The 17,996-nt window shown below is 41.0% G+C and overlaps 1 protein-coding gene across 1 annotated transcript in view; it reads right to left on the reverse strand.

Moving 5' to 3' along the window:
- TBXAS1 (thromboxane A synthase 1) overlaps positions 1 to 17,996 on the reverse strand; it is a 226,676-nt gene that overhangs the window by 172,182 nt on the left and 36,498 nt on the right. Inside the window, exon 2 of the mRNA XM_054282019.1 lies at positions 2,802 to 2,895. Within this exon, the coding sequence (XP_054137994.1) occupies positions 2,802 to 2,895 (94 nt within the window). The remainder of the gene's footprint in view (positions 1 to 2,801; positions 2,896 to 17,996) is intronic.

A 17,996-nucleotide genomic window follows, 5' to 3' on the forward strand; every position in this document is an offset into this window, starting at 1 on the left:
AAATACACTGTTCAAGAAATCAATGAAATAATTCTTAAAAACAAATAAAAATCTCATTAACAAAATATTTTCTTGTTTAGAATACCTTTGAAAGTTTATTGAATACCCCACAACCCAGCACTACTGGTAAAATCCTGCTTCCAACTGTTCCTTTGTTTTCAGGCACATTTAAAGAAGAAGAATTGCAAAAAAGAGGATGAGGCCTGAAGCTCTGATGACATGCACAGTACAGCAAAACAGGAAACTCCATTTATTTCAGTAGAAGTGATTTAGACCCAAGTAAGGGAGAACACAAGCAAACCCTTGAATTTATACCATTACAAATTGCAAAATACTGCTTACACAATCTTGGTGAGATTTTTTTTGACATTTAATGTTTTTTCTTGAATTCCCAGGTCATAGATTTACTCTATTATGTCAAAGGGACTTCCTCTCCTGCTTTATTTCTTTTCCTTGCATTTCTAGCAAACATATTCTAGGAGAAAAGCCTGAATCCATAAGATTACACTCTTTGGACTGCAAGGCTGCATATGTTGAAGCCTCTTGATTTCCTTTTATCTTCCAGATCTCACTTGTGTTTAGGGCTTTTCAACCTGTGTTAATTTGCAGACCAAATTCAACACTGGAAATGTATGAATTACACATATGCAGATTCCCATACGGCACATATCAATTCATTCCTCTTAGTCACCATTCATTAATTCCTTTGAAATAAATGTTCATGGTTGAAAAGCACGAGTTTGATGATTTAATGGGAGTGTGGCTCATGTGTTTTCCCTGCACAAGATTAGCAATACTAAGAAAGAAACAGCCTGTTTAAAGGGAGACTCTCCAAACAGCTATTTTGGTGGAATGGTTGCATAAACATGGAAGGTCAAGAACTTCTTAATGTTATATATGAAGCAACAGAACAAAAATGAACATTTTATTACTTCTTATTACACAAAAAAAAAGTATATAAAGTAAACCCAACCCCAAGAAGCCATTATTCATGCACAGCAGTGTCCCTCACAGCCAAGCCCCTAAAACCATCCCTGTTTCCAGTAAGGTGATGGGCAAGCCCTGGTTCTCACCTGTGGGAAAGACAAAGTGGACAATGTCCTCTACTGGCTGCAGTGAGGGCATTTGCATCCCTGAGAATGCTCTCCTAGATGAGAACCTGCAGTATAAAGGCAGGGCTCCCATTACTGGCTCATTGCTATGGGCACTATTCTAGGAAAGCAGATCCAGAAAAAATGGCAAAATACACGAGAGGAGGAAGAAAAGTCACCAAGATCCTGGGCTCCTCCCTGCCCATTCCTACTGGCAGTGAAAGCATGGTGTAGAAGATGGGTGGTGAAATGCCAGAGGGCTGGACATGCAGCCTGGCAGTGCTTGTGGCTTTGCACCACTTGGCTCCAAATCAGTTATTTCTCGGTATCCCAAGATACAATTTCTCAGCTACCTTTAATTTCTTTTTCTTTGTAAAATGTAGTAAAATCAAGGTTAACTTAAATCAGGCTAATGCAAAAGAGTTAACTTAATGAATGCTATTCTAGTCATGAAATTTGCCTAAGAGATCATATGATCCTTTTGGGTCAAAACCTTTACACTTCTATGCTGGCACAGGGCACTCTTATCTAAAACATACCAAAATAACTTAGTCTCTAGGCACCTTTACCTAACAGCAAGTGTTAGCAGGTAACTAATGACATCTGGATTTCACCACGAAGGAGCTACAGAATGAGGGGCTTTCTGCCACCCAGCTGAATTGAAACCCTAAGAGTGATGGTGAACAGGTCAGCATCCCATACCACCAGAATCCCTTGAAAGTTAAAGTCACCCTGCCAATTTCAGTTCAAATTAATCTAGAGAGGATTAAGTCTACCTTTTATGCTATTTTCTAAATGAAATCAGATGTGCATGTAAAACTGGCATTTAAAAGGGTTTTACCTAATAATGAGTCAGGTATTGACAGAACAATCACCATGAAGACCAAGGTAAGAGGCAATATATTCTCATTAATAATTCAAATCTCAGCATGGATATCGATGACCATGCACTTAACAGGGAAAACTGGGCAGTAGCTGGAGCTGGTCCAGATTTCCTGAAAAGTTGTTGGGCTGCAACAGAGACACATAGGAGAGATTTTACTGCAAGATTCAACGAGAGAAATGGCAGCTCCTCATTACTAAGGTATCTTGGACCCTCAGCAATACCACCAAAATGGAACAAGGAACAAAACACAGCATTAGCAGTCTATTGAAAGAGGATGGGTGAGAAAAATAAGGGAATAAAGTTTGGAAGCAAAATGCCACCACTTCCTCTTCTTCATAGCCCTAATATTTGGAGCACAGAGCAACAACATTCAGCAGTACCTAATTCCAGTTACTACTTGGGAGCAAGCAACATTAAAGGCTTGAAAATAAATGCGTACAACCGGCAAAAGTGCAAACAAACAGAACGGTTGTAGGAGCCAAAACCACTCAGGTCAAACCAGTTGGGGCTAGTTAACATAATCTGCTCTATTCACATAACTAAGTTTGTTTCACTGAGGGCATGAACTTTCTTGGAAAAGCTCATGTAATTAACTGCAGGAGTTTACACATTTTCTTTCCCTCAAGTTTACTTTACCCAGAATTAGAGCTGCTTACACACAACTGCTTCTACCAATTCATTCAAAAAGCTGAGTTTTGCTTGTCCTTTCCAGAGGGATGTGTCTGAAGAGGTGGTGCCAGTGAACTGTAGGATTCCCTTCAATTCCTCCTGCCTCCTATCCACTCTTCCCATCACTTTGATTGATACAGAAAAACGTATCCTACCTCACAGAAAAAGAGCAGGTTTCCAATGAAGGGAAGAGGTGGAGGATGTTGGATCCCTACTCCGCTCAGTTTGGAGAATGCAGATGTGGAGTACCTGGAAAAAGGAAAGGTAGGAAGTTAGTTTTGGATCTTGTCACAATAGGACTTGACACAGTAATTAGCTCAGGTGACTTCCCTGGATTCAGAGAGGGAGGAGAAGCTTTCTGTGCTGGTCAGACAGAACTGCCAGTGTCATTACATTGCTTGGCAGCTCCTCGGGTCACAAGAGTGAACGCAATGCACTGGTGCTTCAGAGAGGGCAGAAGGACCAAGTGACTCAAACACAAGCCTGCAAAATTGAGCAGTGGAATGAGAGCACTGCTCCTCTTCCCACAGAGGGTCTTCTAAGTCAGAAGTGACTCTCCAAAGCTGCATGAGGCTACAAATGAGACCAAAAGAAGCGTTTGGGGCTTGACTACTGCGGCACTGTTGGGAAAGGAACTAGACAGATTTTCACATTATTTTCTTCTTCCATCACCTCTACCTATACAAATCACAGAACAAAAATTCAAACCAGTCTCAGTTGTCCATGAGCCAAGACACTGTCAGTATATTCAAGTCAAACCTAGTATTTGGGTCAGATATGCTGATTAAGTGATTTTTTTAGAGCTGCCAGTCAGCAAATTAAACAAATATGAAAAATACAGAGAAACAAAACCCAGACTGAAAAGATTCATGCATCCCTTGTTACAGATGAAACTGTGGCATGTTGACAGGGACAATACTGGAAAAAAGGAAAAAGAAAACCCCAACCCCAGAGCCTCTCTTTTTCCTCCCCACCCCCTTTCTTAATACAAACAATGGATTTAAGTCAATGGACTTCAATTAGTGAAACCTGAAAGAGCAGGAGCTAGCAGCAGCAGCTTTGATTACCCAAAGACACAACATTCATTGCGCAGATCTGTTTGCTGAAATTTCCTGCAGCACAGTACTTATTTTCTTAATAGATTTTCTTTTGTGAAGGTATTTTACAAAAATCGTAATTAGGAGATAGAGGTTTAATCATTTTTAAATAGCAACCATTTTCTTTTTTTATGGGGTAGGACAAACCTTCACAAACACAAACTCCCCCACAAATCCAATAGAAATGATGTGTATTCAGTCTATGCAAGGACACTGTGTCAAGTATGACAAGGCATCATGGAGTAAAGGCACAGAAGTCAACATTTATTACACATTTTATACATATTATTGATTTCTTGGCTACTTAACTGCTTTAAAAAATATGAGATTTTCCTCAGCTAATACTCTTGGGAAAAGAAATGTTTTAACTTTAAAATGACAAAACAGCCTACATGATACATTTTCATCCCCAACGAGAGGAATTTTTTTTTGCTGCTGCTGCTGTTTGAAATCTTCCTGAAGTGTCTTTGTGTGATGGCAAAGTCCTCATCTTCAGTATGTAAACAGTGAAAAAGATTAAAATCCCTGTCATTGAAAACCTGTCAATTTTGCAGTATTCTATCCTGATGTTTTCACTGTAAAATACATGGCAGATCACAAAACACCAGGCTACAGTTACCTGCTCATTTCACCACACACCAGACAGTCTGCAGACTCCTGATTTTCATGTACAGCAAAGTAAAGAGTGACTGCAACAGAGGCTTACACTAGACAAAGTAAATGATGTGATCACCAAATCTTTTAAAAGGAAAAAAAAATAATGAGTGCCATTTCACAAGGAAAGAAACACAGAGACTGTGAAGACTATTTATACTTAGATGAACAGTTCATCATTGTCAGCTTCTGAACATTACTGGCAGCTTCATACAGCTGAGGATATGCTTTCCTTTCCCCCCTCCTAATGTGGTTTTCTCCACTGCTTTTTATTCAGTTACATTTGAAGCAGGTTTTAGAAAGGTAGGGAACAGCAGTTTACAATGAGATGGGAGAGAGTAGCAGTGTCATCAAGTTACAGACTGGAATGTAACAACAAAAGGGTGAAGCCAGCAGGAGAAAAAAAGAATCTCATCAATAAACATATTTAGCTCTACTCTGTGATTTTACAACATTTCCAGTGTTGTTGAAACACCTGATGCTTCAGAGAAAAGACAACAGGGTGCAAGTGACCAAAATCTGATGGGGCAGCAGGCACAAAGGAAGGATCTAACACTGCACATGTAGCCTTAACTTTGACCATTTCTAATGCAACAGCTTAATTTCTGCAGCCTTAAATATTAAAAGCTTTCCCCCATCTCTGCAATATTTCAGCTCCTTCTCAATATTTTGGGTGGGGGAGAGAGAGAGAGGAAAGAGTGGCTTATAGACTTCTTCAAAAAAAAGAAGAAAAATCGTCCTGTACAACAACACACAGTGAACACCAGCAATACATGAATCTGACAGCTTTGTGGCACAAACCTCTGCCTTTTGAGCCAGAAGAGGCTGATAGCTCAAACAGGCCAATTAATGTGGTTTGGTCACTCAGCACCTCCATGGTACACCCTCGGGCAGTAACTGAGAGCTGCATCCTAAGGGCACTGGGAAAACACTGTCCAGGTTTTATTGCTGGGATGGGAAGGTGGGCTAGAAACTGGGCAAGTGCAAAAAGGCAGGGTGGCATTGTAGGAAAAGCCATTTGTCTGGAGAAGCTGTACATGTAAATCAAACAGCTCCAGGCCTGCCTTATCACCAGGGGCCAGTTCTCACTCTGTCACTTAATACACTTCCACATTTTCACAAAAACTCATCTGGTATCAGGACCCCCCTGCTGTTGCTGTGGGTACACACTGACAGTGGAACCTCAGCCAATGGACTAGAAAGGTCAAATCAAATGCAAAATCTAGAAATAGAAGAGATACTAAGAGGTGACCAAGATAACCAAAGATATGGAACCACTTCTGTACAAGAAATAAGCTAACAGGCTATAATCTTAATTATGGGGAGAAAAGCAACCTATGCAGGTTATGACAAATATATTTAATATCATGCAAGGCTTAAAAAATAAATAAACAGCTATTACCCAAAAATTTAAAATAAAGTATGAAAATCCAAAAATTAATATTCAGGCAGCAGGATTAAAAAATAAACACTTTTCCAATAAATAAATACACTATTTATGGAACTCCTTACCACTGATGATGGTACTACTACCATCTACTCCAGAAGTGTAAAAAGCTTCAAAAGGTGATAGAATAAACTAATGAAGGTGGAGGGAGGGAATTCACAGGCACTTTAAGCTAGTAAATTTATCAAATGTAAGAGAAATACGTGGAAAACATTAAAGGAAAGGGAAGGAAATTCGTCAAACTTACTTATTTAATGAGGGAACTAGTCTGTAAGCTTCTAATTGCATAAGTGATTAGACTTTTATAAAACCTAAAAGATAAAACCCCAGACACTTCAGCTTTCTTAAGAGGAAGAGAGGAAGGAGTCTATGAGAAGTGAGGGGCATGAAAAGGATAAAACTCTGATGGCAGCAACATTTATTGGACAATCTAGTGCATTCTCACTCAAAAGAGAAATGTACCCTAATATTTACACAAGTACAGCTTCCTGCACAACCCTAATTTTAAAGCTTGGTATTACATTTTGAATTAAGTGACAAGACATCAAAAAGAACCAGAGGAACATCAGCAATGAAGTAGATCAATAAACAATTCAGAAACCCTTTGAAGACATTCAAATGGCCTCCGAGAGCAAAATGCTCTCTGTATATATTAAACACAACTGCTAAAAGGAAGTTAGCATGCCAAATTAATTCCTGTAGGCCAACATGGCAGATAGAAACTCTCAAAAATACAAACTTCTCTCCATAAAACACCATTCAAAAAAAAATTAAAAAAAAAAATAAAAAGAAAGAAACAGATAAGTTGTGAAGGATATATAACCAAGAGAACTACCCATCTGTCCAGCCAGGTCAGTACTGACAGAAAAATACAATGCTGTCTACCATTAAGGGTGATCGATTTGTGTAGCAGACACGATTACAGAGTTTCCAGTTCTGCACCGTGGAGTTCAACATCCTGTTGAAATTACCCCAAATTTCTCCCAATATAGAAAGTGCATCATTCCTTCCACATCTAAGTAATACACAACCTAATAACATCTAAAAAGCTATAAACTGGGACACAGAGATGTTATTTAATCTCATTGTTGAGAATTGGGAGCTGTGTTATTTTGCAAGACTGGGAAAACAAAGTATTTTGCTGAGATAATGGAAATCATTCCTGCCAAACGAGAGAAATCACCAAGCATTTTTACCTATTTGCCTCTATTTACTTATTCCCATACCAGATCCCAGTTAACACTGGGATGTATTTTGCTCACAAAGTAGTGATAAAACACAAAATAAAGGTAGCTTCCCCAGCATTACAATGATGGGTTGTGAAAAAAAATATATTCAAAATATACAAGCATCTCTGGGAGCCCAATCTCACCAAAACATCATCCCAAAGCTGGCTACAGACTTTCAGCTCTCAGCCCTCTCTGGGAAATTCTGCATTATGAATACTGCAGCAGGGTCACTGGAGAGCTGCCATCACATAAGTCTTCCTTCTCGTCTGCTCCTCAGAATATTTAAAGTAGAAAATCATTATCAGGTCCCTTTCTGACAAAGGAACACACACAAAACAGGTCGTGCAAGTGGGTGAGTGCTGCAGCCAAAGTGACACCATCCCAGAACGATACAGCCTGTGCTGATTATTACCTCCAGAAAGTGTAGTCACTGCAAGAAAAACCAAAACCAAACCACAAAATTAAATCAGCTGTCCATCCCCAAAAGACAGTCTCCCAGAAAACAGAAGAGAGAAAAATGGGGAAGGTAAATCCCTCTTTTTTAGTCAACACAGGCTGCTAAATTGCCCTTCAATTACCAGCAATACCTCTGGTGGAAAAGGAGGGATTTGTTGAACAAAAATACACTTGGATGTGTAGAATATCAAGCTCAGAGAATGGAATTATTACCACACCTCCAAAAAGAAATACTGAACATCCACAAGTGTGCCTCTAAGAATGAGCTGAAATTCATCTTCAAGAGACACTTTAGTCAGTTTGGGATAAGGAAATTTGAGTACTGCTATTTGATTTTCAAGCTCAACAAATCTGTACTTTTTAACCATGAATTTGCAGGGCTATAATAACAGTTTCAGGGATAATGAGAACTTCCATGTAACACTTGCTCTCCTTAATCACTTGCATACACTCACAGAGCCTTAATTTTGACATAATTGCACAAGAAAAAGAAAGACATTGCACACACTTGCACCATCTGCCTCCACATGGGCAGATGTTTTCCAGCTGCAAAACCTAAATTATCATAGGACATTATTTCATTGAAATATTTGCTAATACATCAGGAAGAGTGTGCAGAAAAGGCAAGATTATATGCCCAATATTAAATTTATGCTCATCTATCTGCTAACAATCATCTTTTAATCCATACTGTTCTGGTCTGTCAAGCAATTTCCTTCATGTCTCTTAAAAGAACTGATAGTCTCAAGAGATTTGTTGCAATAAGGCTTCAGGTTGTCACAGTGTATTTAAAGTTTTGGGGGTTGCTTTGATTTAAGTTCTAAAAATTAGCAGTGAATCAAAGCCAATTAAATGAAAAAGCCCAGGCAGAAAAAGCAACACTCTTCACCATATTCCAGAGTAGCCCTGCAAGAGACAGATGGTCTGTGCAGCAGGTCAATGACAATATTTCATCACCTCTCTCAGAGTGCAACCTCTTCACACTGGGCAGTGACTTATCCAAATAAAGAGCAAATGAACAAGAGTCATAAATCCACAGCTTCAGCCCTTTTTTGTTGGCTCAACACCTTTAAACAAAGCGATGGAGGTCAGCAGCAGCAGAGGCTGTTGGCTCCTTAGAGCAATATATATAACCCTGGGAAAGGTGGTGGGAGCTCCATCCTGCATGAGATGGACAAAGAGACATCCCACCACAAAGAGCAGTCTCCTCACCAGGAGGATTGTCCACAGCAGATCTGAGGTCTGGTGCATCCACGAGGCCATACCTGATGTCTGCAGGAACAGCTGGGTCAGAGCTGACAGCTAAGATCAGCTCATGTCCCAGCCCTGCTGCCTTAACCATACACAAAGCTATCCACTCACTCCCTAGGACCACTGGCACCATACCTTTATTAAGGAGTGGTTTATTCAAGTGCCTGCTTATCAGACTGACATTGTGGGGCATACAGAAGAAAATGGTACCACCTCAAGGCCATAGATGTTCTTTGTTTCAGCCAGGAAGACAGAAGTTGGCAAAAACAGGCGCATTGCTAGAAGCATGGTGTTCAGAAAATAGTAAAATTTCTTTTTTTTTCTCTCCTCAACTAATAACACCTCTTAATTTTGCAAATGGACGTCTCAATTAAAAGGACATGAAGTTTCAACCTTATCAGCCTTCCTAATTGCTATGCAAGATCATATCCTAGCGATGCAACTCCATTTGCAAACAACATGGCTTCAGTTTTTGCATGCATCTCAGCTGTTCCTACACCCCAGGAAGAATTGTACAGATGCAGGAAGTAGTTTCATCTTTAAATTGAGAGAAAACAGTCTGCTTAGGAGCCTGAGCATTCTGGGTTTTCATTGACATGAAGAAGGTAGTAATGGGCCACGGGCCCATTATTTCATAGGGCTGAAAAGGGCTTGCAGTGTTGTGGTGGTTGAAGTCCCAAAAAGTTACTTAGCAGCACATCAAGTAGTGGTGTAGGTGCAGGCAAAGCCACGCTGCATTCCCTCTAGAGCCTTCCAACCTCAGCTGCCTTTCATGTTTTATTCCATGGATTGTGGTCTACCACAGAACTTGCCTGGTGTCTGTTGCTGTCAGGGAACTGGTTTTACAGCTCAGCTCTTGTACCACCTTCAGCAACAGCACATGCAGAGCCACTCAGTGCCACCAGGAACCAACTGGCACAAGGTCTGCATGACATCACACCCTGTCAGGACAGCCCTGGGAAAAACAAAATTGCTTCAACAGGCTCAATGCCTCCCAGTGCTTTAGGGCCAGAAACATCTCCCTTAGATGAAGGTGAGGTGAGGAACACAGTCCCATCCCCTTTTTTGGGACCAGCCTGTCAGCATACATGTGGCAGGTACCAAAGCAGGGACAAAGTAGCTGGAGCAAACTCCAGGCATTTCCCCCTTGCAATCTCAAATGAGCTGTGGTGACAGACTGCAGGGACAGCTCACCTCCCTAGAGACAGGTCTGGATAAATGCTCAGACCTCATGATTACACAGCACATGAACTAATTCTATTTATTTTTAAGTTAACACCAAGGAGCCACCATCCATCTAGTGCACTGAAGGTGGCAGAGGTCCTATTGACCAGAGACATACATGATCAGAGCACCAGAGATCATTTCATGGTGCTCAGGGAGCCTGAATTAATGGTCCACAGCCTGACTTTGTTCTGGCATTTCCTAACTTGTGTGGGCTTGACTTCACAACCTCAATAATGTGACTTTATTGCAATTTTCTTTGCAAGTCCTCATTTAAAGAAAAAAAAACCTCATTAAAAATACATCATATTGCATCATTTTGCATCCACAGGGGTCATCTAAAGACCCTAGACTATGGCAGAGACCTTTGCCAAGTGAGCTAATGGAAGGGCTGATGGAAGAGGCAGGTTGTCTTTCACACAAGGGAGCTGTGAGGCACAGCCTGCCAGAGAGAGTCTCAATACTTCCTCAAAGAGAAAAAACAGCAAAATTGAAGAGTTCCCAAACCAAAAGGCTAGGTTTCTTTCTGGGTGCTAACGTCTTACTAGTGAGTCCTCATCTGCTCCTCTGGCACTATCTCCACACCCTGCTCTTCCTCATCCATGGACCTGTCACCCACTCCAGCCAACTCCTGTCAGGAATCTGCTGCCTGGTCAGACCTCTACACACACACAGGATGGGACTCTGCTTAGCAAAATCAGAATCAGAAACATTAGCTTAAAATTATATATCAACAGAAAAGATTCCAGTGAACGTGTGCTAACTGTAATTTTTCAAACACTTGCAATTTGCCCAAATTTGCATGAGAAAGGCAAAAAGTACATCCAGTGACAAAAGCCCACCTCCTCTCAGCAAATATTGAAACCCTGCTTTAAAGCTAATATAAAAATCAGAATATCACTTCTTAAGAATAATAGGATAATGAAAAAAACCTCAATCCCCAAGAGATGCCCAAAATAAAACCAAACATTTTTCTTCTGCATTTGTCTCAGAAATTATGGAGCTCATTTTAACTGAAAATTTTCAATAATTCCATCTAAGACAGCAGCCCCAGAAAACTTCAATCCTAGCTGCTTGGAGTTTGATAAAGCAATAAGCAATTTAAAATAGAGTTGCATAACAGGAGCATCACACAACCTTAATTTGTAGTGCTTGCAGACCCACCTATAATTAAGTAAGCCAGACTTACAATAAAGGAAGTGCTGGCCCTCAGTCTGAAAGCACACATAAAATCTCAGCTCATAGCTAGTTATTTTATGCAGGGTCTAATCCATTATAGCACAGGGGCGACAATGACAACATTATCTGACCCTTAATTACAGGAAAGATGTTATAATGTCTGTACATACCAGACAGCATATGATAAACCTGACATTAGTAATGGAGACACTGCCTGCTCCCCATGACTTGGAAACCAGGAGTAGTGTGATGCCACAAGGAGATCAGATCTTTATCTTTCTTGCTTTCAGGTTTTGACTACCCCCATTTCTCTCACCTTTCCATATAATGACAACTACAAAAAAAAACCCCACTACCATGAACTATTAAATTGTACTTCACACAGACACATTTAGTTTTCAAATCTTTAGGGTAGAGAGGAAGCACAAGCAGCTCTGTAGGAATGATCCCACGTCCTGGCAGGTGGCTGACCCAGGCACATGAAGCAGCATGGGAAGACCCAGTGGAAGTGAGACTGCTTCAAGGAGCAAATGACAATCTGCTACATCATGAAACAGCACTGGTGCTGGCTGCAAAGCCTCAGAACTGAACAAGAGCAGGTACCATACACGCATCTAAATAGTGCAAGTCCAGAGCTCTGCTTTGCTGCATGATTTAATACCACTAGAATTAAAGTAAAGGGTGTACAGAGCTCCTTTCATGAAAAGCAAAGCACAGCACTGGAGTCACCAGGGAGAAACATCATTAGTTTCTGAAGGGAAGAAGAGAAAATCCTCCCAACCTCAGGGCTCGTGCACACATGAACAGTGAGAGGAAGTACAGAAGTGGGGTTCAAAGCCTTGTGGCAATACAAAAAATAAACTCAGCCTCCTTTTTTCCTTTGCATCTTATTCAAGACTTCTTGAGTACCTGTGGACTGACAAGAGTTGAACTCACAGAAAAGACAAGCAATTCCATCCTTTCCATAATGTGAGTTCACCTTATAGAGAGACACAGTAGACAGAGCAAGGAATATCCATAGCATATTCCCTGCCCCAGGACAAGGAGAACACCTTTAGCAACCACAGGCATGAGACAGGAGGAGCAGTGAAATGATTTCAATCACCTTTCAGTGTGCCTGAGCAGCCTACCACCATCACCAGCCCCAGTAAGCTATCATGGGCCACTAACAAAGGCAGAAAATCGCTCCTACAAAACAGAAGATAGTTGAATAGATGCCAAACAAAGCCAAAGGAAAAGCAGAATTTCAAACAGACTGGATGAAAGGATTGCAGGAAGCAAACTTCAAGGAGATCCTCTGAACTTGAAAAACTGCCTAAAAAAAGCAGGCTCAAGTGTTACTCCCAAGTGCCATCCAGATTAAAAGCAAAACAAAGGCAATTGGGGTTTCCTGGAGCTCTGAATCACCCATTCAAGCCTAAGGAGACTGAGCAACTGACTACACACAGAAATAGCAACACTGGGTATGCATGAAATGTCAAACCCAGAGCAGAATGGACTGAGAGGTGCTTTACTTCTTTAATCACTGAAAAATGCAGTAACACTGTGCATTACTTGTAAAACAGCAGGTTGGATGGTTCAGACAGAAATAAACTTTTTAAGCTGACATGCTCCTCTCTCTGGGCTGTTGGCTATTTAAAAAAAAAAAGTGCTTGTTTCACATTATCTCATCTTTTGACTGCACTTTGAAGTCCATTCTGGCCATTTCTCCATGACAGAGACAAATTCCAATACTTAGGAATAATTCTCTTAACTTCATAAAGAAACCCTTGTTCAAGTCAGATCATTTTCATGTAGAGGCAGACATGGAAATGGCTTTCCTGGAACAGAGTTGATTTGCATTACTCGGTGTCATAGCACATGACAGCTTACTCTGCAGCCCACTTGTCTGGATCTTCCATAATCCAGACAGCCACAGTCCCCCCTCTCCATGAAGCAGTTGTGCACATGACAGGAAGAAACTAATTTTAATGAAGAGTCTTTGCTCTTCTATTGGTCCTGTTCTCGCTCAACCTGTGTATCTGGCAGGCTCCTGGATGCAATTTGTAATCATTGCTCCCTGCTAACAATGGAAAAGTCTATTGCTGTTGGCTGTCCCTTTGACTCGGGGGTTTTCAACATCTGACACAGCGCTGCACGAGTAATGTAGCGCACTAATCCATTAAAGACCCCCTTCCCAGCTTCTCTCAAAGGACCTGCTATTGCACCCCTGTCCCAGCTCACCCTCTCTCCTCCTGTTAAACAGCCTCAAACGCTCCTGGCACATGAAAGCAAAACGCTTTAACGCCTCCACTGCAAATTCACTGAGACAGAGACCATCTTTCCATTACATCGCACACCCTTCATGTGCACAGCAGAGCCCTGATCCTTGACAGGGGTTCCCTGCTCCTGTTGAAACAGAAATGATAAATAAATCATTAGCACCAGGTCCCCTAAAGCGGAGGGAAGTCCTGTGCACTGACACTCGATTACTTTTTAACTACCACAAGGAACTAAAATTCCACAGGGAAGTAAGGATGGCGAGTCATTAGCATGAGCGATTCACCTTCAAAGAGAGGCAAGAGGAGAGCTGAAGCCCAGAGAAGCTTCACTCTCTCTGCAAGCACCTGGGTGCAGAGCAATAATTTTTTCCAAGGCAGAACAAAGACACTAGATGATGACACACAGGGGTTTTAAGAGAGATTGGAAAGTTTATTAAAAAAAATAAAAGGGCTAACAACAGAACTAGGATGGAGAACAGAAGAGAATGAGAGCAAGATGTGTTTCAAATGACAAATCCTGGCAGGAAGCAAGAGGCTTGTTGAGGGAAAGGAAAGGGCCTCTTAGGCAGATGAAGTCTCAGAGAAGTCACCTACCTACTGGAGAGGTGACTTCTACCTACAAGATCTCAACACCACCTTGAGCAAGATACGAGGAAGAGACTCTGATATTGTGAAATACACAAATTCAACTGCAATAATTAAGGTATTTCTTTTCCTAACTAAAACAATGATTTTTTTAAATTATTTTTTTAAGGCTCATTACAGATCTGCATCATTATTTCCAGCTTTACTTTGTCTCCAAGGAGCTAACTGCAAGACATGAAGTTGGAAGCCTGAAGAAAAATACTTTTACTTATCTCTGGGGAGTTGAAGTTTAGTGCCTACTGTAAGAGAGGCTAGATAGGAAGATCCAATGATGGCCAAAAAAAAAAAAAAAAGCAATGAATAGAAAACTTTAAATTGGAGAAATATGAAAAAAGACACTTAGGAAAGCACTAGCAAAAACTGCTCAAACCATGTAAAGCACAGTGGTGCACAGGTCTAATACACCATGTGCAGCCTGGAAGAAGGTGACCCTTCCTGGCCACTACCAGAGCTCTGAAGATAATCTTTACTTTTGATGTCTTCCCCAAGTGAAAACTGGGTTGCAATGAAAAGGCCCACAAAAGGGGGTGTAGTCCCATACCGGCACACCACGCTGCACAGTGGCTGCTTTATTTACTTTGACACTACACTAGGAATAGCTAACTCAAGCTGAGATACTTTTGAATCCCTTAGGAAACCAAACTTCTATATTTATTTATATATCTGTATATTTACATTCATGTGCATACATACACACACTGTACATCTGTTCATTTTCCCACAGAGCAAAATTAACACTCAACCATTCTTTATGTTTTTACCACAAGGATTACTGTACACTACTGATGGGTTGTTCACTCTGAACATCCATCTTTAACATTAATCTAGCCCTCATAGGTGCATCTGCATCAGAGGTGTGGATGATACTCTGCTATGCATCATTCACATTATCCCCCTCCAGAAGAGGCTGATTTCCTCCTCTTTGGGGAGCTCCCTTACTGAACATTGCTCAAGGAAAGCTTAATATGCAAGGCTGAAGATCTTCCATGCTATGGTCCCACCAGCTCCAGTTAGTTTTGTTCTATTCTATTATTTGGGCTGCCCACTATAGGACCTAATCCTTCTCAATTCCTGATATTTCCAACCCATACAAAGGACCAGAGCCCATCCATGACTACACATTAGCCTAGGATCCTCAAGTTGGAGTGAAGGCTCCCTACTGTGGCAACCTCCCTGTGCTCAAGATAAAATAGGAAAAAAACCCACAAACCTTAATGATCCTCAGAAGTGAAAAGGGGAAAATGGAAGCTATGGGAGGAAGGAATTGGGTGGATGACTTAGTGAACTGGTTTAGAAGATGGATTGATTTCTCTTTTGCATCTACAGGCATCAGTATTCAGACAAAACTTCCAAAAATAAATTCTTGCTCTTATATAATAGAAAAGGTACAACTCATAACTGAAGAAAAAACAAGGCAGCATCCTGCTGAAGATTAACATTTCCAAAATTAAGTAGCATCACATAACATACACCTACCAAAATGGCTACAGTTATCTGCACCAACAATATTGATATATTGATCTTTAGCACTAGCACAATTCAGAGCATTTGAAAGACAAGCAGCATAATACCAAAATCTAAAGGGGCAAGGGGAAAACAGTGGTAACGATAAACCTGACATCATCCTTATGTGAAATAATGGAAATATCATTTTAGAATTCCATTAACAAAAAGTTTGAGAAGAAATAACTTAGGAGAACATAATTAAATGCCTTTCAATATTGTCAAACGAGCCTTTCACTTTGGGTTGAGATAGGTTTAGGGTTAGTTTCTTGACAGGTTTATGGGCATGGATGATAACTACAGCATCTGCTGGGGCTAGACCAATGTGCTAGAAACACAAGACCACCTAACATCTCACCTGAAAGACATGTTAGACACTACACAGAGAACTAACGTGACACCAACCTAGGCAAGCTAAAAGTGGCTCAATGCTTGAACACAAAATGGGACCCCTAATCATGAGGTATTGATCCACAGGACTCTTACTAGGAGGATTTACAGACATAGTTTCTTACTTACAAGTAAAAGAAATCATGAGTTCCAGCTACTTAAATCTGACCCCAGATTTTCTGTGCTAAGAAATGTGTCCACAGCCTCTCTGCAGCATCCTGCTACCACAGAGCTGTGGCTGTAGGCCATGGGACTTCATTGCCAGAAATCTGTTCCAGCAGCTGTTTGATAGCTACTGGGCACCAAACATCACCAGCAATGGCCCCACTCACCTGAACAGTCACCAATCCACCCTGGTCATGGCATTTCCAAGGGTACAATTCAGGCAGCAGGTCATCTACTACAGCAGGACGTCAGGGGGCAGCTGAGGCAGACAGAGAGCTGACTGCTGCTGGAAAAAGCTGCAGCCTTCTTCCTACAACCCACCAGCCCATACTCCCTCTGGCTGCTTTCTCTATGTTCATCTGATCCCTGCTCAAGCTGATGCAGCCACTAAACCAGCAAACTGTACATCAACCCACCACCACCAATCTCACCCTCAACCACAGCCCTAAGTACCCTGTCTCTGCCTTTTAAATTCCTCCAGGGATGGTGACTCTTCCTCTTCCCTGGGCAGTTCCAGTGCTTGGCAATCCTTTTGATAAAGAACTAGTTCCTAATACCCAACCTAAATCTCACCTGGCACAACCTGAGGCCATTTCCTCTTGTCCTATTGCCTGTTCCTTGAGAGAACAGGCTGATCCCCGCCCCAAGACAACCTCTTCTCAAAAAGGGGCCACCAGGTGCAAGTGAGGACACAACATGTGAAGCACTGGGGAAACAACTACTCTACTGCTACACAAAGAACTGCTCAGGAAAGACATGGGAGTAGTGGGTAGAGCTCAAAGGACATTTTGAAAGAGACCTAAAGATGGGGAAGGGAAAATAAAGCAAGCTTTTAAATGACAGTGCAGCATATTGAACAGAAAGTTGAGAAGTGCCTTGACTGCTGCCTACAATACTTACACTGGAACGAGCTCTAACAGCAAGCAGCTCCCCATCTTCCAGGACAAAGCCAAAATATTCACAGAGTTGGGTACACGCATTTCAGAAATGAAATCCTGAATTCAGATGCTATTTCCTGGGGCTGAGGGCATGTAAAGATTAAAAGAGTCTACCAGGAAAGCTAATGGACTCACTGCAGCTTTCGGCTTTTGGAAGAATCCTCTTAATTTCTTAAACAAACAACAACAAAGTGTAAAGCAAAAAAAAAAAAAAACAAAAAAAACCCAAAAAAAAACCCAAAACAAAACAAAAAAAACACCACACAGCACTTCCCCCTACAAAGTCTAAAGGAAAATACAGAGCCAAAACCCAGGAAGTCAAACTAGATGGAAACTTAGCTCATACTGGTCTATAAATAAACAAGTGATAAATTATTGCTCTAATTGTGGTTTGCTATCAATGGAAGGAGGACTGTTTTCCTCCTCTCCCATCAAGGAGGGATTTGTGCTACCAATACAAATCAGGGATAAAGTCATGGCACTGTCCCCTTCCACAGCAATACAGTCACACAGCTAAAGACAGCTGCAAAAAGATTTTGGATAGAAATTGCCCACAGATTATCTGCAAAGAGAAATACTTTGCCTCTTTGAATGGAAGCCTAAGCAAGGACACCAAGCCAGCTAACAATCAGCCAAGCAGTCCCAGACACATTTAGGCTTTTCTGTATTGAAATGCTTATTAGAATCTAGCATTTGTTACCTTGCCCTACCACACTTTTTCATGAAATATACTTCAGGACAAGTAGCCTTCTATCAAAAAACAGCACAAAAACCTCCAGGAAGAAAGACCAGTCTCTCTTCCTTCTACTAAATAAAGTGTATTTCGGGAAACAAACCATTCCACAAGTCTTTCACTCTCTTAATGAATAAGTAAAAAATAATTATCCATTAAAAAAAAAAAAAACAACAAC

Source organism: Melozone crissalis, unplaced genomic scaffold (assembly GCF_028551555.1).
Source record: "Melozone crissalis strain CALT ecotype California unplaced genomic scaffold, PUWL_Pcris_2 ptg000033l_1, whole genome shotgun sequence".
NCBI lineage: Eukaryota > Metazoa > Chordata > Aves > Passeriformes > Passerellidae > Melozone > Melozone crissalis.